Source organism: Phaseolus vulgaris, unplaced genomic scaffold (assembly GCF_000499845.2).
Source record: "Phaseolus vulgaris cultivar G19833 unplaced genomic scaffold, P. vulgaris v2.0 scaffold_16, whole genome shotgun sequence".
In the NCBI taxonomy this organism is placed as follows: Eukaryota; Viridiplantae; Streptophyta; class Magnoliopsida; order Fabales; family Fabaceae; genus Phaseolus; species Phaseolus vulgaris.
In genome coordinates, this window is record NW_027174085.1 from 62,174 (window position 1) to 89,174 (window position 27,001).

The window sequence follows — 27,001 nt, forward strand, 5'->3', positions numbered from 1 at the left end:
GGCTTCACGGTGAAGGCCAGAAGTACACCACCCTGCTAAAAAAAGTGGTGCCACTGCGTGCTGAGGTGGTGGAACTCAAAGAAGCTGTTGTGGCCAACAAAGCCAAAATGGCCAGCCTCGAGGAGCGCTCTATTACTCGGGAGGTGCATCTGGGTAAGGTTGAAGCTGAGCTCACCGAGAGAACTAAGACCCTTGACAAGATCAAGGAGGAACTTACTGAGCAAGCTAAAAACCTTAAGAAGACCAAGGGGGAGCTTATAGAGAAACTGAAGCCCTTATGAAAACTAAGGAGGAGATGGCTGCCCAAGCTGAGGGCTTCGAGAAGGCCAAGGCAGAACTCCTCGATGATGTTGTTGATGCCTATGTCACCGGGTTCGAAGATGCCCTGGCTCAGGTTGTTTGCAAACATCCTGAGATGGACACTTCTCCTTTCGCAACGGCTAACTACATCGTCAATGGACAAATCGTGCCAAGGCGTTCTCAACAGAATGCCACTTAGTCTTCTAAGCTTTAAAATTGTATTCTCAAGAACACTTATAATTTTGAATGTATCTCGCACCTTGATTTAGATGCTTTATTCATCTCTGCTTGTGCTTTTACTTGCTTCCTTTACTAACAACGCTTCTGATGCTAACTTCATACGATGTTCTTAAGATTATTTAATGCTTCGAGCTTTAGGTAGCACGCCTTCTTCTTTTAACTTGCTTAACTACTTGCGAAGGCAACGAGTATGCGTGAACCTTCGTCTGCCATTGTCTTCACCTCCTGCTTTGGACAAGGAACTTCTTTGCTTGACACTTCTTTGCACTTTGCGGTCTTGAGGTGTCTACCCTCAAGGTGCGTCTCTGGCCTCATCTTCACTTAGAAGGCGAAGGAGGACTTATCTAGTCGAAGCCTACTGTTCGAACTTGGTGCCCACGCTCGAGGAGGAGGCGTCCTGAAAGAAGTTGTCACTCCCCCTCGAGGTGTCTAAACACCTAGACGACTGGTGCACTTTGTGCCCACTCTCGAGGAGGAGGCGTCCCAGAGGGAGCTGCCACCCTCCTCGAGGTGTCTAAACACCAAGACGACAGGTGCACTTGGTGCCCACGCTCGAGGAGGAGGCGTCTCGAAGGATACTGCCACTCCCTCTTGAGGTGTCTAAACACTGAGGCGACCAGTTCCTCACCAATCGAATTTTGCTAGTCACGCTTGATGCCCACACTCGAGGAGAGGCGTACCATAAGGCGTTGCCATTCCTCCTCGAGGTGTCTAAACATCAAGGCAACGGGTTCGTTTCTTACTGAACCGTGTTGTCCGCACCTGGCGCCCACGCTCGAGGAGGAGGCGTCCCGAAGGATATTGCCACTCCCTCTCGAGGTGTCTAAACACCAAAGCGACGTCGTTCTCCCCTGCATTGTACAGAAAACTTAGGAATACTTGAAAATGTAATTTTATTGGGTGACCTCATTAAAAAAACCCTTGTAAGGGAAAAAGAGTGTCCCCTTAAACTGTATACAATGCAAGAGTTTTTAACTGAAATAAAACTTGAGGTTGGCTGCATTCCAGATACGAGGAATGGGGCCTCCCTCCCAGGTCTCAAGCCTGTACGCCCCATTTTCCAGGACTTCCGTCACCCTAAAGGGGCCAGTCCACTTGGGGGACAACTTGTTCTACAACTGGTATGGGTGAGCCTTTAGCATTACCAGGTCAACGACTTGGAACTGTCGGGGCTTTAACTTGGAATTGTGCTTATGCTCCACCCTTCTCTTTACTGCCTCAACTTTGATCCTCACCTCCTCTCTCACCTCGTCCAGTAGATCCAGGTTCACCTTTCTCTCTTCATTGGACTCTTCAGCCATGAAGCTCTTCTGAATCTCTACTGGGATCATCGTGTTCGACCTGTACACCAAACTGAAAGGTGTCTCCCCGGTGGTGGACTGAGGCGTGGTGTGGTAAGCCCACACTATTCTAGGACCTTCTTCCGCCCAGGTCCCCTTAGTCTTTTCGAGTCTCCTCTTCAGCCCCCTGAGCAGGACTCTGTTGGCAGACCCTATCTGCCCATTCGTCTTGGGGTGCTCGACCGATGCGAACACCTGCTTTATCCTGACCTCTATACACAGCTTGCTCAGCTGCTGGCTTGCGAACTGTGTACCATTGTCAGAGACAAGGCGCCTAGGCACGCCAAAACGGCATACTATATTCCTCCACACAAAGTGTTGCACCTTGTGGGGTGTAATCTGTGCTACCAGCTCAGCCTCGATCCACTTCATGAAGTACTCGATGGCCACTACCAGATACTTCATCTGCGTTATCGCTAAAGGGAAAGGACCCAGAATGTCGATTCCCCACGTGTGAAAAGGCCACGAGCTGTAAATCAACCTCAGCTTTTTTGGAGGCGCCTTATGCCAATCGGCGTGTTGTTGACACTGCTTACACCGCTGGGCGTGCCTTATGCAATTTTCTCTCATCGTGGGCCAATAATAACCCGCACAGACTACCTTCGACGCCAAAGAGCGTCCTCCCACGTGACTATCGCAGATCCCCTCATGGAGCTCTGCCATTATACGCGTGCACTGCTCTCCACTCACACATACCAGGATAAGGTGAGTGAAACCGTGCCTGAACAGCTCCCCATCCATAAGGGTGTACTTGGCATAATTTCTCTTTATCTTTTTGCCCTCATCGGGCTCCAATGGAAGTATCCCATCAACCAGGTAGCGTCTGTAGGGCGTCATCCATGTGTCCTGTACCGATCAGGTCATCAGGTGTGATGACGTGGACAAGAGAAAGGCGGGTGGTCGAGAAGTCAAGTTAATTGGGTTGAGTGAAAACCAACCAAGTTATCAGGTGATCGCACAACAGATAAGTTAAAGCCACGTAGGTCGTCGAAAATGCAACCTCTTAGTCTTTTCGTTGAACAAGTCACAACTTAAGACTGGGGGGCTTGTGTACCGATCAGGTCATCAGGTGTGATGACGTGGACAAGAGAAAGGCGGGTGGTCAAGAGGTCAAATAGTCGCCGTTTATAGAAGTGGCGCTCTGCAGTATACATAATCGATTGTCGCCGAGTTGATGTCATCGTCGTGTTAGATAACGGAAGATCAGGTGGTTTGGCATCGCCGCAAGAAGCACATCGCCGGATTTCCCAGTAAACTGTTGGGGGGTAAAGACAAGAATGCCATGAGGATAATGGGCGAGGCCTTAGTCTTTTCGCTGTTGGGGGTTCAGGCGAGGAAGTTCAAGCGTGTGAGTTCAGTAAAGACAAGAATGCCATGAGGATAATGGGCGAGGCCTTAGTCTTTTCGCTGAATCAAGTATCAGCTCAAGACTGGTGGGCTTGTGTACCGTCCTGTTCCCGGGCGTTGACCAGAAGTCAAAGTCAACACATGGTGGGACCCCTCAAGGGACCCAAGGAAGGAAAGTCAACAGGTCGACCGCTCGTGACGTCGCCCCAAGTAAGACGTCGCCCAAGTAAGACGTCGCCTAAGTAAGACATCGCCCAAGAGAGACATCGGGCCTCGACAGTTCAGAACAGTAGCAAGGAGAAGAGAAAGGTGGCTTCAAGGCCATGAGTTCTAGTACCATGAGGGGGTAAACCTGACGCGTGAAGTATCCACGCCACTGCTGGGAGACCCTGGGACAGATACGACCCATGAGAGGGCCATGACCAGGGGAGAACCACGTGCATGATACGAGAGAAAGGTAGATACACCCCCAGGGCAAGTGACTAGTGATTGGGGCGCATGAGTTGGCACCCAAAAAGTCAACCCACGTGACATAAGCACTTCGCAGAGAAGAGGGCTCACACGATGGAAAAACCCTAAGTTGGGTGGCGGCGCTGTGAGACCCTCTGCACAGAATAACGATCAAGTCAGAGGGGCACGTGGCAATGCCCACGTGCTCATTAAAGGTTTCAGGGAAAGTTTGCCAAGGTACGCATTAAGTAAGTTAAGATTCGTATATTCCAAGACACATTTTGATACGCCTTCAATGCGCTTCAACGCGCTTTAAATGCAGAAGGTATATAAAAAGGGGCCTTGGGTCGTTTGAAAGGGGAGAGAGTTTTTAACCTAATTCTCATAGTCTTCAACCACACATACCTGCATAGGATCCCCTTCTCCCACCGAGACCGGATAAGCACTTACACTGGGCGTCCTCAGCGTTTCTTGAGTCAGCGACCGGTGACTCCTCGCCCTTTCCCTATCCGTACTGATCTGATGGACACCTACCATGTTATCAGCGACAAACGTCCGTGGTGTCTTGAGGGTCTCCTGTATCACTGTCCTCTGCCTTCCCCCTTGCCCGAACTGGCCAACTTGGCGAGTAGGTCAGCACGGGCATTCTGCTCCCTTGGGACATGCACCAGCTCAAACACCGCAAACGCCTTTCTCAAGACTTGTACATACCCTAGGTACGCGGCCATCTGTGGGTCCTTGGCCTGGTACTCCCCGGTGACTTGACCCGTAACTAACTGTGAATCACTCTTTACCAGTAAGATTTGTGTCCCCATCTCCTTGGCCAGGAGCATCCCAACTATGAGGGCTTCGTACTCCGCCTGGTTGTTGCTTCCCTTGAAAGCAAACCTCAGGGCCTGCTCGATCAACAACCAGTTCGGCCCTTCCAAGATTACACCCGCTCCACTCCCTTGCTAGTTGGAAGACCCATCCACCGAGAGCACCCATCGAAAACTAACCTCCTCCTCTAGCTGTGCACTTCCTGGGGAGATTTCTACTACAAAATTCGCGTACACCTGGCCCTTGATTGGGCCTAGGGGCTCATAATGAATGTCGAACTCCGAGAGCTCCACCGTCCAGCGCAACATTCTTCTTGCTACATCGGGCTTCTGCAGCACCTTCTGGATAGGTAAGTCCGTCATTACTGTTGCGTCCAATAGTGTCAAAGTTCAAGAGGGGGGGTGAATTGACCTTTTAAAAGTTTCTCGCAGAATCAGTATTTATCACAGTACACAGAAAATAAATCGATTTATTTGGAAATGAACATATTTATTTTGGCACTGTTTATGTTTGAAAACGTTTATATCAGCCAAGTTATTCTCAAGGTTGTACAGATTCATTTTCAAGCCACACACACTGATATTAGAGAGAAAACAATGAACAGCAAAAACAGTAACCTTCAATTTTTTACGCAAGTGATAAAGGTTCAATTATTAGCTTATCAATCAATTGGGTAACCTATCAAAAACAAGTTGTTCTAGTTGTAATTAACAGTTCATATAACTTCTTAACAGAACCAAACTGATTTTCCAGAAAATAAGAACAGTATGAACAGAACCAGAAAGAACAAATTTATTTTTAATTGAACATATTCAATTTCTGGTAGATTAACAGATAAGCAAGAATTCGAGTGCAGAGATGAAGAGAAATGAACACACAACAGTTATATTGGTTCACTCAAATGAGCTACATCCAGTCTCACCTAATCCAAGGTGAAATCCACTAAACAAAATGTACCAAACACACTTACACAGCCACTATTCTTGAACCCTACAACAAACTTGGCACACTTGCTGAAAAACCCTATTTCAGCACACACACTCTTCAAGAAACCCTATCAAGAAGAGTTTACAATCACACTTTTACAAGAAAAGAAATATGAAACGAATACACCTGATAGAGGATGCAGAAATCTGCCTTTAAACCAGTAGAACAGATTGCTCAAACAGTTGCAACACCTCTCACCAAGCTTTAGAACCAAACAAGAACAAGCACACTTTTGATTTTTGAAATCTTTCAAGAACACATGCTAATTCTATATAAATCCTTAATTCTCTGATGTAAAAACTTGTTTTCTCAAATGTATGATTCTTTTATAAACGCAAGAACAAGTTTTCAAAAAACAGATTTTCAAAAAACAGTTAAAGTTGTTATAAAAAGAACAAATTGAAAATAAAAAGAACAGATTTATTTTCAAAAGCAGTTAGAGAATTTGTTATGTGAAAGAGACTCAGTCAACCATTCTGGTGCAGGGACAAAACGAAAAATCGTTTAAGATAAACATGGCACCAGACTAAAAAGAATCTATTCATTTACAGATGAACAAATTTATTTTTCAAAACGATAACAGGAAGACTTAACTATTGAAACACAGTCATTTTGAAAAAGAGAAGACTTAGTCAAAATACTTGATGCACAAAACCTGATTTTCAAAAGACTTAGTCAATGCATCAGTTTAAAAAAGAATCTGGTTATTTAGAAAAGAACAGATTTATTTTTATGCAATAAAGGTGTTTTTTGCAAAACATGTGAAAAACAGTTTCAGAAAACTTGTGCTTGCTCTTATCACATGGTCAGGGGTTAAGAGGTGAGTTACCCAGCAGAAAGCCTACTCTTAAACAACCTCTAACCTATACCTAAGACATTCTTAAAGCAAATACAACTATACATGAAATGTACACAAATGGCTTCATCAAACACATGTCTTGAAGGGGCAGCAACCATCTTCAACAATTACCACCACCGTGAAGCTCTAGAAGTAATGACGAAGCCTCCTGGCCGAGAACACCACGGCCAGGGCCGCCTTCTCCAGGGCCTGATACCTCACCTCTGGCCTCTGCAGTACCTTGCTTACAAAATATATTGGCCTTTGCGTCTGGTCCTGCTCCTGAACGAGGACTGAGCTGATCTCCCGCTCCGTCACGGCAAAATACAACCAGAGCGACACGCCTAGGTGTGGCTTGCACAGCACAGGAGGAGCGGCCAGATACTCCTTTAACTTGAGGAACGCCTCCTCACACTCTGCGGTCCATACAAACCGGTTGTTTCTTCTCAAACACTAGAAATAAGAGTGGCCCTTGTCTCCTCCAGTGGATACAAATATGGACAGGGCAGCCATCCGCCCTGTCAGCTGTTGTACCTCCATTACCGAGGCAGGGCTCCTCATGGCAAGAATCGCCACACACTTTTCTGGGTTTGCCTCTATCCCACGCTCGGTGAGTAGGAAACCCAAAAACTTCCCTGCCTCGACCCCGAACACACACTTTTCGGGGATAAACTTCAAGCGGTACCTCGCTATTGTAGCAAATAGCTCATCAAGATCACCTACGTGTTGGCCCCTCACCTGAAAGGTCACCACCTTATCATCTACATAGGCGTGGACGTTTCTCCCTAGCATGGGTGCAAGGACCCTGTCCATCAGCCTTTGGTATGTGGCTCCTGCATTCTTCAGACCGATCGACATCACCGTATAACAATAACAGGACGTCTCGGTCATAAATGTTGTTTTACACTCGTCTCTGGGATGCATCTTGATCTGATTATACCCTGAGAACGCATCCAGGAAACTGAGCATCCTGCACCCCAAGGCGCTATCTACCAAGGTGTCAATGCTGGGTAGGGGGTACGAGTCCTTAGGGCACGCCTTGTTGAGGTCAGTGAAGTCTAAGCACATCCTCCACTTCCCATTGACCTTCTTTACTAAGACCACGTTTGCCAACCACTCAGGGTATTGAATTTCCCTGACGTGGCCAACGTCCAACAACTTCTTCCTCTCTTCCTGGACAACCAGGCGCCTCTCTTCGTTGAGCTTCCTTCTTCTTTGGAGAACGGGCCTCACCTTAGGATCCATGGTGAGGCAATGGCACAAGAAGTTCGGGTCTATCCCTGGCATGTCCGAGGCGGACCATGCGTAGGCGTCTAGATGGCGTGCTATCACCCCGCCACCAGGTCTTGTTCCGCTTGGTCCAATGACTTACCCAGCTTAAACGTCTTGCCACCTATCTGCCTCTCCACCACATTCCCAATTGGCTCAGGTCGCCTTTCCCGAGCGCTTTCCACGCGAGCAACTCCTGCGCGGTCCTCTTTGAATGGCGGGCGCTCCACCACCATGAACACCCCCATTGGCTTTGAGACTATTCTCATAGCATCTTTTGGCCTCTTGTTGGTCGAACTTGATCACTATCACCTTCCCGCTCAGCTCTGGCAACTTCATCTTCATGTGGCGTGTCAACGCCACCGCCCTTAACCTGTTCAGAGATGGTCTTCCCAACAAAACATTATATGTAGGGTGTGCATTAACCACTAGGTACCTAATATTCTCTGTGCGGGAGGCGGAGCCATCTGTAAAGGTGGTCCTCAGCTCCAAATACCCCCGCACTTCCACCTGATCTCCAGCAAACCCGTACAAACACCCTGTGTAAGGTCTGAGCTGGTCAGAAGACAACTGCAGCTTGTTAAAGGTGGACCAAAACATTACATCCGCTGAGCTGCCCTGGTCCACGAGCACCCTGTGCACCTTCCTCCATGCGGTCACCACCGAAATCACCACAAGGTCATTATCATGTGGAATGACGTCGCGAAGGTCGGCCTTCGTGAAAGGAAGGTCAATGTCGAGTATGTCATCCACCGCATGCGCCTCTAACGACATAACTGAACGTGTATACCTCTTGCGCTGAGAGGCAGTACACCTTCCTCCTGAGAATCCACCTGAGATCGTATGGATCTCACCATGGACAGGCATCTCGTGCCCCTGTTCTTCCCCTGACGTTGTTGAGGCCCCAGTCCCTTGTGACTCTGCCAAATAGTCATTCAGAAACCCGCTCTTCACCAGTTCATCCAGTTGATGCCCCAACGCCAAGCAGTTGCGTATGGGGTGTCCAAACGCCTGGTGAAACTCACACCATGCATCCATGTGGGGTCCCAGCACCTTGTTAGTCTTCGATGGGATCTTCAGCCTTTCTGCTATGCTAGGCACTGCTATGAGATCCTTCAGCTCCACCACGAAACTATGCCTCACAGGCTTATTCTCCCTTGCTCGCCCCTTAGCTTGGGGCTTCCTAGACTCGTAAGGCTGCTTCCTCCCCTAGCTCTTCTTGTCCGTCGCAGCTTCATGCACCCTCATGGGTTGCGCACGCACCGGTCCACGTGGGCGCGTGGGGACAATACACGCGCACTTTTCATTTACTTCACCTTCTGCTGCGATGTACACCACCGCGCGACGCCTAATCTCAGTAAAGGTCTTGGGGCGGTTTCTGATGAGAGATTCACTGAAAGGGCAAGGACAAATCCCTTCCCGAAACGCATGAACCATCATTGTCTCATCCTTGCTGGTGACCTTCACCACCTACGCCCCGAAACAATTCACGAACTCCTTCAGCGTCTCCCCCTGATACTGCCTTACGTCAAAGAGGTCGTAAGAATTGAGTGGGGGAGCGCGGTTCGCGATATAATGCTCTCTGAACAATTACGACAGTTGTGCAAACGAAGTCACGTGACCGTCTGGGAGACTGATGAACCAGTCCATTGCCACCCCCACCAACGTGCTCATGAATAGCTTGCACCTCATGGCGTCAGAACCGCCAACCAGCATCATCTGCATGTGAAACGCAGTGAGATTTTCCTCTAGATCTTCCACACCAGTAAACATAGCTTTCGGCGCTACGAACGTGGATGGTATCACCGCATCCATGATCGCCTGCAAGAAGGGCATGGGGAACTCTCTGGGAGGTGTAACGCATTCTTGATCCTCTATTTCGCGACTCCCAACCTGGTTGCGCAACCCGCGACGCAACACCTCGTTGGTGTGGTGCAACTCCTCATTTCTTGGACGTTTCTTGACGAATCTTGAACTGTTTTAACGAATCTTCGAACTTTCTTGATGAATCTTGGACTTTCTTCGGTGAATCTTGAACTTTCTTGATGAATCTTGAACTTTCTTGCGGTTGGGACAGATGTTTTAAATCGTGCCCCATGGTGGGCGCCAAATGTTCCCGCCGGTTGACCTAACGTCTTTGTGCATTTTTGTTGACTTCGTTTCCAAGTACCCTTCGCTCCAACATTCCCTTCCTCCGGTAGAAACACCTGAAAACAGAGAAACAAAGGGCGCCCTCGCGGCCGTTTGCACTCCGACGGTCAAGTCAGTATCTCGGGAAATGAACACCAAACTATCACTCTAAGATCACTGTGGGTTCTTTCTCACTCTGTTCACTCTCAGAAATGCGTAACTTGCACTAACGAAAGCGCAGAGTGTTTTCTGTAAAATGTCAAAAGCGTACCTTAGTTATCTCTGTTGTCAACCTTATATACCTTTGGTGTTATTGCCCTTCTGTTTAGCTTTGACCTAAGCGTTCTATAGGGGTGTCTTAGCAACACTAACGCCCAGACTTAGGGTTGTCTAGCATGTAAGACCGCCCTGCCGTAGTGCAACTGGCGTGGGATGACTGCTTGGGTGCCAACTCATGCACCCAATCTCTGAGTCATCCTCCCTGGGAGTCCCCTGCCTTCCCTACATGCCATGCATGCAGATCACCCTCTGGGAGTCCCTACACCCCATGCACGGATCCCTCGTGAGTTGGGTCTCTCCCTACTGGTAACTAGGAGTGTGGCTTGAAAACGAACTTTCTTTGTCTATCTTTATTGTTGAGGTGTCGAAGCCCGAGCCCTCCACGCCCTGCCTCTGTGTCGCCCCCTCCACGGTCGCCCTCACCCGCGAACCTGAGAGCCTAAGGGAACACTTTTCTGGACTGTTGTTCTTTCCATGGGTTCCACCTTCGGAGTCCCATCATGTTGACTTTGGTCAACGCCTGAGGTCGGTCAACGCCCGAGGCTGGTCAATGCCAAAAGGTTATGTTAGCTTCTTTAGCTTTCGTAGACCATGCCAACTGTACCGACCAGTCCTCGGACATAGACGTCAGGGATCGACATCGGACCTTGCCAACAGAGGGAGAGATCGAACATCGGTGGTCTGAACAGCTATATTGGGCCACGTAAGGTGAGCCGCAGAATTATTCTAGTTACTAGTTAAAACATCATATATGAGAGGAAGCCCTAAGACACGAGGGATCCATGCAAGTGTTGTGTACACATTCAGGCGCGACACAAGTAAATAGCCCTTGGAGGCACAAAGGCCCGATTAGGGTTAGGGTTTCCAAGGGAAGTTGCATGCATGGCACCTGAATACTTAAGGCACCCACAGAACAAATGGCCTCAAAGATTTGGTGCACAAGTTGGTACCCAGGCGATCATTCTATTAGTCGTTGCACTCCAGTTAAGGGAAGTCTTATGTGGCAGATTACACTAAGATTACGTAATAGCGGCGCAGGGACATTCTCCAAGGAACCCTAGACATGGGTAATAGAACAAAGGTAAACCTTAGTTTCAACCTATATAGAGGGTGCTAAGAACCCTAGCAAGGTACATGGTTTCTAAGACTGAAACTACTTTATACACTTAGTGTTTCTTTGCCCTTATACTGACTTGAGCGTCGGAGTGCAAACGGTCGTCAAGGCGCCCCTTTGTCTTTGCAGGTGAGAGATTCTTTGATCAAGAAAGTACGATTCTCAGACGGAGATAGAAGGGTCGAAGGTTGTCGTTAGAGTCAACCGGCGAAGCGAGTCAACCGGTAGGAACATTTGGCACCCACCGTGGGGCCCGGTAAAACCTAATCCCATCCACAATTGTGTTTGAGTTTTTTGATGTGATGAGGAACACGCGGATGGTCCATTGAGATCTGAAGGGAGCAAGGACCCCACCTTGCAGCAAATCATGGAAACCGTGAGAATCCTCCAATGAGTAAACGAAGAATTCAAGGCTGACCGGTTGAGGCCATTCCTAGAGCGTGGAATGTGGCAAACCTCGGGTTGTATTTCCAGCTAAGATATTCTAACCTAATGCTTTCTTTGTGAACAATGTGTGATAAGTTTGTTCTTGAAAGATGAGGAATTTAGCTTTATTGATTTATTTGAATTGGCACATGGTAAGTCGACCTAGCTCGGCATAAGTACGAGCAGAGGCGCTATGTGGGATTGATTTGTTTATTGATTTGCTTAAGCAAAGCACAGGTAAGTCAACCTAGCTCGGTGTCAGTACTGCCACTCGAGTATAGGCGCCCCGTGAGTAAATGATTACCTAGTGGCAGGTAAGACAGAGGGCATGCAGGAGAGCTCGTCAGCTCGACCCAAGTGTTTGGGGGAGGTCATCTCGGTGTTTGGGCACAAGAGGTGAGTTGTGAGCTCGGATCAGATGTTGGTCAGCCCAGAAAAGGAGAAAAGTTATTCTTGTTACTGGATATAGAGCATAGTAGTGTAAGAGTACATGTCTAGGAAAGTTCTGGCGAGGAAAGACTTGGTATTTAAGCGCGTCCATTGGTGACCCACCTCTCTTTCCTGGGAACTTACCTGGTGTACTAGTTCACTATCTACAATATACAATAAAGATCAACTCTGACAAATTTTCCAGAACTCATGTTTCAAGAATCACAAATGATTATGTCCTACCATAACTCGACGGTAAAGGGCAGTATAACACCAAACTTTTATACCATACAGGTTCATAGAAGTGTTGGGCGACGAAACCTTTCGGCTAGAAATTCAAGACGATGGAGCCATTCCTCGGATGAGGAACGCGCCAAGCCTCAAGTTCTATTTCAGGTTATTTTTAACAAGGTCACCCAGATAAAATTTCAAGTTGTTCAGTTGAAAAGTATGAGTGCAGTGCAGTTAATGAACCTCTCCCTTGAAGTGATACACCAAGAGCGGAGGTAGTTTGGTTCCCCAATGAACCCCCTCTTGTGTGAGTTCACCAAGGCGAAGAATAGTATGGTTCACCAGTTAATGAACCTCTCCCTTGAAGTAATGCGCCAAGGTTGGGAATAGTATGGTTCCTCGGTGAACCTCCCTCTTGCGCAAGTTTACCAAGGCTGAGAACAGTATGGTTCAAACGTTAAAGACCTGTCCCTTGACTTTTTATAACAAGGTTGCGCTCAGTTATTCAGACCTGTCCCTTGACTTCATACAGCAAGGTAGCGGTCAGTTCTTAAAAACCTCCCTTGCCTTATGGGGGGCTTGTGTACCGACCAGTTCTCGGACATCGACGTCAGGGATCGACATCGGACCTCGCCAATAGAGGGAGAGATCAGACGTCGGTGGTCTGAACAGCTATATTGGGCCATGTAAGGTGAGCCCCAGAATTATACTAGTTACCAATTAAAACATCATATTTGAGAGGAAGCCCTAAGACACGAGGGATCCATGCAGGTGGTGTGTATAGCACATTCAGGCGCGACACGAGTAAAAAGCCCTTGGAGGCACTAAGGCTCGATTAGGGTTAGGATTTCCAAGGGAAGTTGCATGCATGGCACGTGAATACTTAAGGCACCCACAGAACAGATGACCTCAGAGATTTGGTGCACAAGTTGGTACCCAGGCGACCATTCTATTAGTCATTGCACTCCAGTTAAGGGAAGTCTTATGTGCCAGATTACACTAAGATTACGTAATAGCGGCGCAGGTACATTCTCCAAGGAACCTATATAAAGGATGCTAAGAACCCTAGCAAGGTACACAGTTTCCAAGACTGAAACTACTTTATACACTTAGTGTTTCTTTGCCCTTATACTGACTTGAGCGTCGGAGTGCAAACGGCCATCAAGGCGCCCCTTTGTCTTTGCAGGTGAGAGATTCTTTGATCAAGAAAGTACGATTCTTAGGCGGAGATAGAAGGGTCGAAGGTTGTCGTTAGCTTCCTTAGCTTTCTTAGACTATGCCAACCAATGGTGGCATAAAATTGTAATGGACATTGGGCTAAACAAGAGACCAATCGTGGTTTCTTGGAATAATTTAAAGGCATGCATGCGCAAAAGGTTTGTTCCTCCTCCTTCTAGGAAGGAACACTTGTTGAAGTTCCAAAGGCTTCATCAAGGACATAGGATGGTAGATGAATACTTTAAAGATTTTGAAACAACCTTGGTTAGAACTAATATGCATGATAATGAAAAAACCAAGATAGTTAAGTTTGTAGTGGTTTGAGAAAAGAAATTAAAGATTTTGTAGAATTACATGAGTATTCTTCTTTAAAGAAAGTGGTTCACCTAGCCATCAAGGTGGAATCACACCTTTTGAAAACAACAACTTTCAAACATACTCATAATGATGGTTTCTACAACTCTTCTTGGAAGGATACACACAAACCTTTTACAAAAACTTCTCCTTCCAATTTTTCAAATCAACCATTTCTAAACCAAAAGTTTCTACCCAAAATCCTTCTACCCCTAAGTCACCCACCAAAATTTCAAAAACCAAATGTTGTAAATGTTTAAGTTTTGGGCACTTAGTTGCCACATGTCCAAATAAACAAACCATAATGTTACAAGTGGTTAATCAAGACCAACTTACCATAAACAACAAAAGCAAAAATGAAAAAGAAAGAGAAGGACAAGATAAATTAGGCCTCATCCCTTTACCTCCAAGGTGTTTTCCTTCCTTGTCTTTTTCATTTCCTAAACATTCTAAGTACTTGAAATTTTTGTTTAAGAAGTTTAGGGATACTATTCCAAACCCTCCTAAAGGTTCTCACCTTCTAAGAGGCTTTTTCACTAAATATTTCATCCCAAAATCTTCTTTCCAAACATGTCTTGTAGCTAGAATTCAACCATATCATCTCCCTAAACTTAATGAAAATAAGTTTTCTTCACCCATACATTCTCCAACTAATGAGCGCAAACTTACTCTATTATTTGCAAGACTACTAAATTTGTGGACGAATTCTTTCGCGCCTGGGGAGCATGATAAGAACCAAAAATACATGAAGATGACCAAGGATGTTGTACTGAAGGGTCATCTCAACAACCAAAGAAAGACTTCATCACAAGGAGGAATAGACAAGGGCTAAAGCACTTGAAGTTCTTCCATTAGTCTTCTTAAAATAATTAGCAAAATGTTGTAAATAAGTGGGCTCACATAAAGGGTCCAAATAGTAAAGAATAAACTAAAGTAGAGTAGGTTTTATGTAGAACATAAAAGGAAGGTGTAGATATAGATATAAGGGGTGCTAATGTATAAAGATAAGTCACACCTTCCATGTGACATAAAAAGAAGGTGTAGGTGTAGTTTTAGGAGGTGCCAAGGAAAGAAACCAAGTCACACCTCCCATGTGAAGTCACACCTTTTATGTGACTTTTTTTTGTGGCAATTTTAAATGAGTTTCATTTGAATTTTCCCACCTAAATTTCAGCCCTCTCACACTATAAATAGAGGTGCTATGCTCATGTAAATTCAGATTTGAAATTTGAAGAAAAGTTACTCTACTCAAATTGAGAGAGATTTGTGTGAGAATTGTTCTCCTTCTACTAGTCTTATCTTGTGAGTTTGGGGAAGCTCTCAAGTGGCGGCATTTTGCACTTATCTTGGATCAATCACCATCCAAGTGGTGTGTTCTTCCCTTCCATGGCTTCATTCACATAAGTTATTCTTGCTTAAGTCTTCCATTTCCATTTCCGCACCTAATCTACAAATTCTATTCGGTCAATTGTGTTTGTTCTTCATTTTTATTCGGTAGTTTGTGTTCTTGTTTAATTCAATCGGTTCAATTGCTTTGTGTTGTGATTCTAATCGATTCAATGTCTTGTTCTTGCCTTCTTTAAGTTTCCGCACCAATTTCTATTGTTCTCTTGTTGTTCTTGTGTTTTTACTATTCAATTGTTGTGTAAGGAGATGGCACTCATGTTCATGAGTTTGGTTCATCATTTGGAAGGAATTGAACTCCATTGATGTTTCCTTAAGCCTCCTTATTGTGTTGCACCTTGTCTTCTTTTTATTCAATTCCTTATTTTGTTCTTAAAAGTGCCATGAATCTCCAAATCAACTCACATCACTATTAGATGGGAGTTCCCTTCATCAGGCTAAGTTAAAATTAACACGAATGGGGTTGCTAAGGGATATCATGGTCTTGCTACTTGTGGAGGTATTTTCCATGGGAGTATGAGGGAGTTTATTGGTGCTTTATTTGCTATGGAGGAAGCTCAAAAGATGGGGCTTACTAATGTATGGCTTGAATGTCATTTTGCCTTGGTTTGTGTTGCGTTTACTGCTAGTACTGATGTTTCGTAATCAAAGAAATACTTGTCTTAATTATTGTGGGAAAATCAGGTTTAGGGTTACTCATATTTTTCGTGAAGGGAATGTGTGTGCTGATAAGTTGGTTAATTTAGGATTTATTCATAGAGAATCATTTCATTGGTATAGTAGGTTTTCATCTAGTTTGTTTTTAGAATTCTTTATGAATAGGTATAGTCTACCTATGTGTCGTTTTTCTTAACATACGAGTTTTAGTCTAGTCCCCCATATTTTTTTGTATTTTCTTTTTTTTCTTTTTTTTTAATAATATTTTTTTCATGTGATGGCAAATGATTGTTGTTATTTGAGATGTCAGTCTAGCTGAGATGTCAAGTTGCATAGTGAGGCCTAACATAAAAGCTTTTATAAATAAAATTAGGACCAAGAAGTGAATTCAACCTTTGGTTAGAAATATCTTTAGCATGTCTAGCCAACTGACCAACTTTCTCTTCTAATTCTAATATACTAGCATTTATGCTTTGTTAAGATTTCATTGTATTTATTATTAATTGTCTCACTGACTCTTCTAAAGACGATTTTTCAAAGTTAGGAGGAGTAATATCAGGTTGCAAAAATTGTTGAAAAGGTGTTTCTCATATTCATCGTAGCAGTATGACTTATAAGACTATTGGGAATATGGCCCACAAGACTACAGTGACTGCTGAAAGTATGACTCACTGCACTGCAAATGATGCACATAAAACTGTGAAGGTTGTCGCAAATATGACTCACAATGCATCTCATAGTTTTATTGTTGTTCATGATGAGATGAAGAATAATTTTTAGATGAAAAATAGTTTGAATACATACCAATTTTAGAATAAAAATCAAGAGAAATATGTAATGAAAACATTTAGACGCTCTAGCAGTAGTGTCTATTATGAAAATATATTTCTTTTTTTATAATAACGTGTGAATGTTAAATTGACACTAGAAAGGAGGGTTCAGTGGAGCATAAACTCAATTCTTGGAATATGAAAAATTAAAACTAGTATCTAAATAAAGAGCAGATAAAGAGAAAAGACAAATATTTATACCGATTCACCCAACAACAAGGGTTATGTCTAGTTCCCTCAAACAACCTGCTAAAGGCCTTTCACTAACATGAGTATTTTACACCTCTTCAGGTTACACAAGTATTCTCAACCTCTTCAGGTTCTCCAAGTATTCTCTACCTCTCTAGGCAACCATACCTAAACTTCCCTTGAGATCAAGACCTCTTTATAGTGAGAAAACCTCTCTATTGAAAGAAAAAATGAAAGCTCACAAGGTGTGCTTCACAATGTTAAGGATTAACAATGTTAGGCTCATAATCCAATTCTCACAAGTTTGCTCTTTACTAGTGGATATGAAATTTTATAAGTGCGGTTCTAGACACCACTACAACAAAGCTTTAACGTACACTTATATGTTTCATATATTGATTATATGTTCTTCGTTGTTGTGCTTTTCACCCTTAAGGTCTTTATATAGACTTCTGAATGTGAACGTTGTGGCTTCAGGATTCTTCATTCTTCGTATAGTCGTTAGACGCTTGATAGGGAAATAATTTCTTCTAATTGATCTTTGTGTTTAAGGCTTTTCAAAATCTTTCTTTATCTTCTTCCAATGTGAACGTTGTGACTTTAATTTTCATAACTTCAATATTTGCTCAAATATGCCACGTAGTTCTTCATCTTGAATGTAGTAGACGCTTGATATAGAAACTTTTGATCTCATGCAATTTTGCGCATCCTTGAGTCTTTATAAACATTTCAAAATGTTTTTGTATCTACATTTTGTTAGAATTAAAGGCCTTAAAAAATAAGGGGATGAATTGTATAATGAAAGATTTTCGAAAATATTGGACAAGAATGAAGATTAATGCAGAATCACAGAAGAAACAATCAGATCAACCAAGAAACAAAATTGTTTTAAATTGATTCCAGAAAATCAATTGGTTGTTTATGCTAATCAACCGATTGTCTTTATCAGCAATTTACAAAAACACAGATCAAACAGTTTTAAAGCAGTGAGGGATAGAGATATTCACACACAAAATTTATACTGGTTCACTCTTACCTTGAGCTACATCCAGTCCCAAAAAACCCCTGGATATTTCACTAAGTAATCAACCACAGATTACACAACACAAACACCAAAGAGGTAATCTTGAACCCTTCAAGAACACTCACCCTCTTTGAAACACAAACAACATATGTGAAGAAAGACACTTTTCAGCATATGAACACAACAATATATGTGAAGAAAGACGACAATTAAGAGTTGAAAACAAGGACAAACAATTAGGAACAAGTGGAGGAACTTAAGGAATCATCATTGAAGTACAAAGCCTTCTAATAGATGAACCAAACTCAAGATTGAGTGCCATTCCACAATGAACCGAAACAACACAAGGAGTTGGAGATACAAATACATAATAAAATTAAGCTACAAGTGTAGAATTGAAAGTAGAACACAAGATGAACAAGAATAATCAGTGGAAATTAAAGAACAACACCTAAAAAGACAAACTACCGATTGGAATTGCTAAAAACATGGAAATGGAGATGGAAGGAAGAAGGAACTTAATTGGATGAAGACTTGAAGGAGATGGACACGCCACTTGGAGATGATGATCCAAGATGAGTGCTAGTTGCCGCCACTTGAAGCCCTCCAAAGCTCACAAGATAAGACTTAGTGAAGGAGATCAAATCTCTCACAATTCTCTCTCAATTTGAGTAGAGTTTCCTTTCTTCAATTTCTAAATTCTGATTTTACAAGAGCATGGTCTCTCTATTTATAGTAGAAGAGGGCTGAAAATGAAAAGGCACAATTCAAAATTGGAGCCAAAACAAGTCACATGAGAAGTGTGACTTGCTTTCCTACTTTGGCACCTCCTAAAACTATATCTACACATACTCCTTTATGTCACATGGAAGGTGTGACTTTGTTTTGTACATTAGCACCCCTTATTTAATATCTACACCTTCCTTTCAAAGTTCTACTATAAAAACTACACAAAAGTAATTACAAAAAAAAAGACATCAATTGATGCTCATGTATTAATGCTTGGCCTTGCTCCTCATGGGTTGGGTTTGGCCTTCTTGAGCTTGGGCCTCATCTTTTGAAAAGACTAATAAGAAGAACTTTAAATATTTTGGCTCTTGTCCATTCCTCCTATTAATAGCATCTTTTTTATTCTCATCATACCCTCCAAGTTGGAGAGAATTCGTCCACGAATTTAGTACTCCTGCATAAAACAAAGTCAATTTGCAATTAGATAAGAGAATACAAGAAGAAATAGGCAAAATTGACTTAGCACTTTGAAACGTTGGGAGTTCAGAAAAAGATGTCATATACACAGACCATGTTGGAAAAGATTGTTTAAGAATGATGTTATTTGGAAAATAAGAGGTATGAAAAAGTCATCCTTAACATTCTTTATCCAATATGGTGTGGAAGTAGGAATCTTGGGTAATGAAAAAGACAAAGAAGAAGAATACCTTGTAGGCGTAGCACGAGTCAATAAAATTGATTTAGTTAAAAAGGTATTGTGATCAATTAAAAAAATTTAATTAAAATAATAAATTTATTCATAATTATAATCCAAAAATATATGATTAAAACTATTATTAAGTGTGAATAAAATTATGTTTTTCATTTCCTTATTATTATCAAATGCATACACATAGTTATCAAACATTTATTTTATCTTCTGTATTCTATATTATCTCTTTAGTTAGTTTAGTAAAGATAAAACTTACATTAATTTCTTCTAGTTTTCATTAAGTTTCCAAAAAAAATTCTCTTTGTATAATTAATATATATATATATTCAAATAAAATATATATGTAGTTTCGTCCTTTTGATCGTAATTACCCTTAGTCTGTATCCTCTTTATATAAGCAACCTCCATCTAAAAGACATAAATTAGATGAAACTTTTACCCTCAACTATACTAATGCTTCCCATGTACTTGGAGACTTCCACAGTTCATGATTTAGTTTTGTAGAAAAAACTAATTTATAAGTAGTTTTAAAAAGATAAACTAAATTAATTAATTTAAGTATTGAACTGAAATGAACTAAATTGTTTAGTTATTAATTAACAACTCAACCAAATTAACAAGTAATAATTCATTAAATATATAATTTTTTCTTAGCAAAATATGGTAAAATAAATTAAATAAATAAATGGTGATGAAAGTAATAATTTTTGCATGAGCGGATCCTACAACACCAATTAAATAGATGAGTCAAATTGAATTGAATTGTATTAAATTCAATTAAACTAGAGAATGGCTTGTACAGATTAAATTGACTAAAAAGTAGTTTAAAGTACTAAAATGAACTATTTTTTCTTTTAGATTTTTAACAGATTTAAATATTTGAATTGCATTGTTAATACACCAGAGGTAAAACAAAAACAATTTATTATTATTATTTCTTTAGACTCAGATGCATACAGAAATTCATCTATTAATGATATATATAACCACCAACTTCTTTTTAATAGTGAATCTAGTAAACTAACATAATTATGAAAGTTATGGAATGAAACTAGCTATTCACTAGGTAAAATCTTTATAGCAATACAATGCAGATATTAGTAATGATTTAAATTTATTTTATTCATAAAAAACATAATTGAAAATTCACTTAAAAAATTGTAGATAATTATGTAAATATTTTTTCAATTCTTATAATGGTTAAAATAGTGCACTAAGTTATTTTTTTAAGTAGCTCAATTTTTAAAAAAGGAACTGAAAACAATTTATTTAAGTCTTAATAAAAAATAATTTAATTCTTTTATGGTTTAGTTTAATTAAGTGTAGCTTTTGGCAACATTCTTACTTAAAGGGAAACCTAATGAAAAATATATAGAGTTTGATTGAAGTGTTTATTAAACTAAAAATTAATGTTTTTTATACTTCAACACAAATAACTGTTATTTGAAATTATTAAAATTACAGAAAATATTTTTATTTGAAAATTACAAATAACAAGAAAGAAATAAAAGAGTGTTGATGTTCAATATATCCTATTGAAAATTAACCAAAATTTTTCATTTAGAATATGCTTAACACTAAGTTGTAAACAAATCTTATACTAACTTATAACTAAACACATTTAGAATACATAAATAAATTAACTTCTCCATAAATTAAAATTAATTTATATAACTAATTTATAAAAATTATTTTATTTAACTTCTTTAAATTTTAGTGTTAACATATACATAAAATAATTTAAAATTATAAAAATACTTATTTTATTTTTCTTATTCATTCACAAACAAATTATAAAGATTAATAATTTATCATGTCTTAGATCATGTTACCATAATTGTATACTGATGGATATTTTCAAATTTACATTTAATGAAATAATTTCCCCTAAAATTATAAGTTAATACAATGTTCTTAAAAAGTTGTATACTTTGAAACGTGAATAATAACAATAAGTTAGTAATGTTTTTCAAGTAAGCTACTTACTCTAAAATTCAAACTTTCCTTTATTATTATGGACTCCATTTGATACTATGGATAAATAAATATGTCTGAAAATTACAAATAGGGCATCTTTTGCTTAAACCCAAGAGTCAGTGAAAATGTCTCTTCATTTGGATGAATTAACTTTGGAAGAAGATTAGGTTTTATGATTTCATCCAAAGAAGAGGTGTAAGCGCCATCAAACTAGAGATAAGAGTAACAAACAATAAAGTTAACATCTTATCCATTTTGAAGCATATTTATTAGTGAAAATCCAAAAAAAACATACTAACTATTCACAAAATTTCTATGGATATGAGAAAAAAAAAATTGAGTTTGATGACATACTTGACTTTAGAGATGAACATCTTTTCCTCTAAATTTTAATGTGCTAGTGTAAATTCTTTATTTCTTTGGGTGAATCAGGTACTAGAGTAATCCTGAATATACTATATGCTGAACTTTTGAAGTGTAAGTGACAAAACATTAATGTTCCACCAGACAAACTACAATGTTACTCTCAACATTAATTGTTTTTTCTTCTCAATGTTTTGAGAAAAGAAATACAAGAAGATCACAAATCATCATTTTCCCACAACCATATAGGAAAGCAGAAGACACAAGGCACATGCCATGATTCCAAAGCTAAACGGGCTCCTGCCTTTGTTTATAACTTAGCACATACTTTCCAGGTTAATGGCACACAGAAATCCCAAATACTGTGCAAACTTTTGCTTCTTCCCTCGGTAATTTAAATGTTTAGTTAATTGGAATTGACTTGAAGTAGTGTATCTGTCATTGTCTACTCTAAACACAAAAAACCAAAACATGTGTTGGAGAGGGGAAGCTTGGAAAGAGGGGAAGCTTGGAAAGAGGGAAGAAGAGAGAGGATGCTGCAACTTTTTAAAAAGTTAAAGTTAATGAAGCAAATAGAGACTCAATACTGTGGAGAGAAGAGAATAAAGAATCATCCAAGTGATAAAGAAATAGGCACAAAATTTTCACCCACTCAGGATGACAAACATTCATTACTCTAGGTATATTTGATCTTTACCTTGTAATGTAAAAAAATGTCACTTTCATGAGCTAATTACACCCTTCTTCACAACAAAATCATCTTACCTAACTACAAGAAGGACTTTTTCCCTATCTGCTAAAGTCTAATTACCAGATATTTCAATCGTTTTCATTCAAAAAGCTATATATAAAAAACAATCCATTGCATGAAGGATTATGCCTCCTCAGTCAATCATCTTCAACTGTCAATAATCTGTGCAGGAAAATGATGTTGTAAGATGACAAGAGCAGAATATAGAAATCAGACTTCAAACTGAACCTAGTAATATTAAAAACACCATCAATTTCATATAGTCATGTATAACACATACCATCATGTTTCTTCTTCAAACTCCTAGCAAACAACAAACATATAACCACAAATGCCACCCCAGCTGCCCCTCCTAATATTATAGCCACAGTCTTCCCTGCATTTTGCCCTGCCATTACATCCATTAGCCCCAAATCACTTCATAATTCAAAAAATTCCAGACATTGAAGGAAAGTTGAACATTAGACATTGCATTTGAACAATGGAACAATTAGAGAATGGTGCACAAAACGAGGTGTGTGTGTGAAATTGAACAAGGACAAACAAACACAAATTCAACATGACAAGAGAAATGAACAGAGTCTCTTCTGCCAATACTATCTCTTTTGGTCGTCATTACCAGAAGAAGACGAGGAGAAGGAATTAGAGGATGATGAAGCTGCAGATGAAGAGTGTTTTCCTGGAACCCCATTAGGATAATAACTATAACTAATGAAGCACTTGTGCAAATAGACCTGGCCTGAAATGGAACTGCCACATTCTACCTCAGCCCTCTGTACAGCACTTTTGATACACTCCCCACAATCAGAATCACCAACATCTCCTTCACACTGTCCCATCACATACAAAAACTGGTAACTGGTTGCATAGAAGCCATGACCACTCACCACCCCATTTTCCATCACAGAGAAAGCAGTGTCCCTCCTCTCCTCAAACCCTCTTCCAGCAGCATTGGTTGCCCCACAAGTCTTGAACAGAATTTGCATTCCCGAGATTTGTGCAAACCCAGCAACCTCGTACAGCATGTAGCAACCTAGGAGCTGGACTCTAGCAGCTATGGTTTTGCCACACAATTTGTCAGACAAGACTGGGAGTTTGCTTACACAGTTATAGCAATCAGAGTTGGAGAGGTCCCCTCTGCATTGGAAGAGCCCAGTCATGGAGGTTTGGCCACTCCCGGCGGTGGCCTTAAAGAACTTGGTTTTAGTGGATTGTGAGACCAATGAGCCAAACAGTGCTGAAAGGGCTTGCGAGTATACACCATTTGGATCTGTGAATGGTTCCTTTGAGCAGCCCTTGTAGACCAAGGTGGTGTAATCAGAAGCAGATTCGGCAAGTTTTGAGGACAAAATCAGGAACAAAAGAAGAAACAGACACTTTAAAGGAAGACCCATTTGGGTGTGTGGTGTTGAGAGATGAGATAATCAAATCATGACAATTTTAGAGGGGAGAAAGGAAAAAGGAGAAAACTTGAAGGGTCTGAATGTGTGTGATATGGTGTGGTACTATCAGATTCAGAGAGGGTCTGATTAAGGAAATGAAGAATCAAGGGTGGTGATTGAAGATTGGATTTTTGTTCCCTTTTTGGCTGAATCAGGAGGAAAAGGGTTTTGAGGAGCTGTGGTGGAGTGACTCTACATTCTGGATTTTGCATCCTTGGGATTCACTTTCCTTTGGATGGATGGATGGATACTGGATACCATAATGTAATGTAGTGCAATGCCTCTGTAGATGTGCACAAGGACACTATCTGTATCATACCATATATACTCTCTTTTTCTTTCTCTTTCTCTCTCTATAACTGGTTAATACTACAGAAAATGTGTTTTGAAAAGAGGGTGTAAGGTTTTTGAAAATGGTGAATAGTTTTTTATTATTTGAATAGAATGAGAACAAAAGTGGTTGAATTAATTAGGCGTTAAAAGTAGTGGGGGAAATATTCCCCCTCTAGTGAAGGTCTTGGTTTTGGAGTGCATGAAGAGAAAGGAATCTGGTTTTGGTAAGAGAGAACAACATGTTAATTTGACAGTAAGATATTGTGCTTTATCCACCATTTCATTTCAATTCAACATTTTTTTTCCATTCTACTATTATATTGGTTTGTGACAAGTTTAGGGGACTATTTCTTAGAACCTATAAAAGTGACAAGGAAGTGAGAAGTTTAACTATTAAAAATTGGGTATTACTAAAATATTCAAATTTCAACCTTTTCAAATTCACAAAATCTAATAAGATAATTGCAAAACAACAGCAAACATAGTGAAAAATTATTAAAAAGTTTAAAACATTAGAATATTTAGAAGTAAAGAAATACGAAATACAATTTTTGTTTCTTTCTTACTTACTGTGTCACTGCAAATTCAGTGATTTATGTAAAAGAGACTGCACACATCACAACTACATGAATATATGGCTGGCTAAGATGAAAAACCGAGAACAGGACAAATTAGAAAAAAAAGAGTATAGCTGGCACATTTTAATTTTAATTGAAACAAATTGGATTCAGACAAGAGTGTGCGCTATTGTTTGAGCGGTGCGGTGAGATGCAGAAGTTCTGCCACCCTGCACCAGCAAAAAAAAAACTTTCTTCTACTGTTCTTAAACAATTAAATGAAATTATTGTAATAAAATCCTAATTTATGTTCTAAATGACATTTTTAATCATTTAAAATTCTACATGTGCCTAAGTTAATACTCACCATTCTTATATTTATTTTAAAATCATAATTTTATATACTACAGTTTTTATTTCATAAATTACATCCATAGTTTTTAATTTGAAATAAATTTTAATCAAGGATAGAAAGTAGTGACAAGTGTACTGTTAATGTTAGTCAAGATATTGCACACTAATTAAAGTTGATTATCTAAATGTTTAAAAAAAAACTTAATTAAATGTAAGAGCAATTGGTTCAATATATATTAGACCGTACATAAATGTTATAATAATTCATTTTAATACATAATGTATCAAAATAAACTAAAACAAAAGACTTAGTACATTTTGTTAGATTTTTATTAAATATAGACTTTAATTAAAAATAGTTATTATTTTGGTGTCCTTTAAATTTATTATATAATTTATCATTGATATTTTATAAATTTTATAACATTATTTATATAAATTATATATTTATAATTGCATAAGTTTATACTTTTACAATTTTTAATATAAAATTTTAGGTAATATGTATAGATATATAAACTTTATAGTTCTAAATACTAATATAGTTTTATAATATACATAATTTTATTATATAAATTATATATTAATATAATTTATAATTATATTATTTGTATAACTTTATATATAGTCTTATAATGATATAATTTTAATTTTATAAAATAAACGTAATATAAATATGTAATTTTTAAAATTTTATATCAACTATAAATGCACATAATTATTAATATATAACTATATAGTTTATAAATTACTAATTTAGTTATAAATTTTATATAATATATAAATTATAATTATGAATTTAATAAATTATATAATTTTATATAACCCAAAATAAGAATTAATAGAGTTTATGGTGTTTTCGATTTTTACTTTATTATTATTAATATTATTATTATTATTATTATATATTATTTTACAATATATCATGTATAATTATATTTTTCACTTATATTTATAAACTTAAATTTAACAGTTATTTGCAGTTATCAGAATATTTTTTATTTAATAAAAAATATTGTAACGTATATTTATTAAATAAAATATTTTATTAATAGGCCAACACTTATAATTATAATCTTTATTTATTTTAGCATAATCTAATTTCTTTAAAAATTTTATTTTTTTCATATATTTTTATGTTATTTAGGCATACTAATTTATAACTGTATAACTAAAATTTAATATTTAATCAAACGTAAAATAATATATTATAATAGAAATTAATAACAATAAATTAAAATATAATAATTATATCTCTTATATTTCAATTAGAAAAAAAATGTTTTATTATTTCACTGTAATAAATATTATAATTGTAATTTGGATATTAACAATAACCTAATTATTCATTTATACAAAATATTATGCAAGATGCTTTATGCAAATGCTCTCACACTAGATGTACAAATCTCATTCAGCTTTTTAATATTTGATATCTTAATTTACTTTATCACTTATGAACATAAGAGATCTCATTTTTTTATATAAGTATTAAGGAAGCTTAATATCTAAACCATTTTGTTAAATAACATTCTAATATTTTCAAATATCCAAAAAAAAATACACAACCTGAAGAACATATATTAGACAAGTGTGAAAGAACATATATTAGACAAGTGTGTATATGACACGAATAATCAATCTCGTCATTCATATCTCATCCATACTATACATCATCATATATAATTAATTCATGTCTTGCATCACATCACACCATCACAACTAAGAGTCATTTCATTGTACTTCTCTAGCTTGAATGTTATGGTTTCTCACAACTAAGAAAGATTTTCTAGGTTAAGTAATGTCACATAATTTTAAGATACCTTCAAATAGCATAATTAATTATCTTTTCCTTGCTAAAAAGCTCACTTCCAATCTTAAAACTCATTGTTTCACTAATGTTGTTTA

The 27,001-nt window shown here is 39.1% G+C and overlaps 2 protein-coding genes across 2 annotated transcripts; both read right to left on the reverse strand.

Moving 5' to 3' along the window:
• Nucleotides 1-7,746: 7,746 nt before the first annotated feature.
• On the reverse strand, nt 7,747-8,628 carry LOC137817112 (uncharacterized). The gene has a single exon (XM_068620341.1). The coding sequence runs from the start codon at nt 8,626-8,628 to the stop codon at nt 7,747-7,749; it is 882 nt and encodes a 293-aa protein (XP_068476442.1).
• A 13,631-nt stretch (nt 8,629-22,259) lies between these two features.
• Nucleotides 22,260-24,426, reverse strand: LOC137817107 (plasmodesmata-located protein 2-like). The gene is made up of 3 exons (XM_068620337.1): nt 23,027-24,426; nt 22,688-22,795; nt 22,260-22,569 (listed from the first exon to the last, which is right to left on the reverse strand). The coding sequence occupies exons 1-3, from the start codon at nt 23,799-23,801 to the stop codon at nt 22,562-22,564; spliced, it is 891 nt and encodes a 296-aa protein (XP_068476438.1). The 5' UTR covers nt 23,802-24,426; the 3' UTR covers nt 22,260-22,561.
• Nucleotides 24,427-27,001: the final 2,575 nt, after the last annotated feature.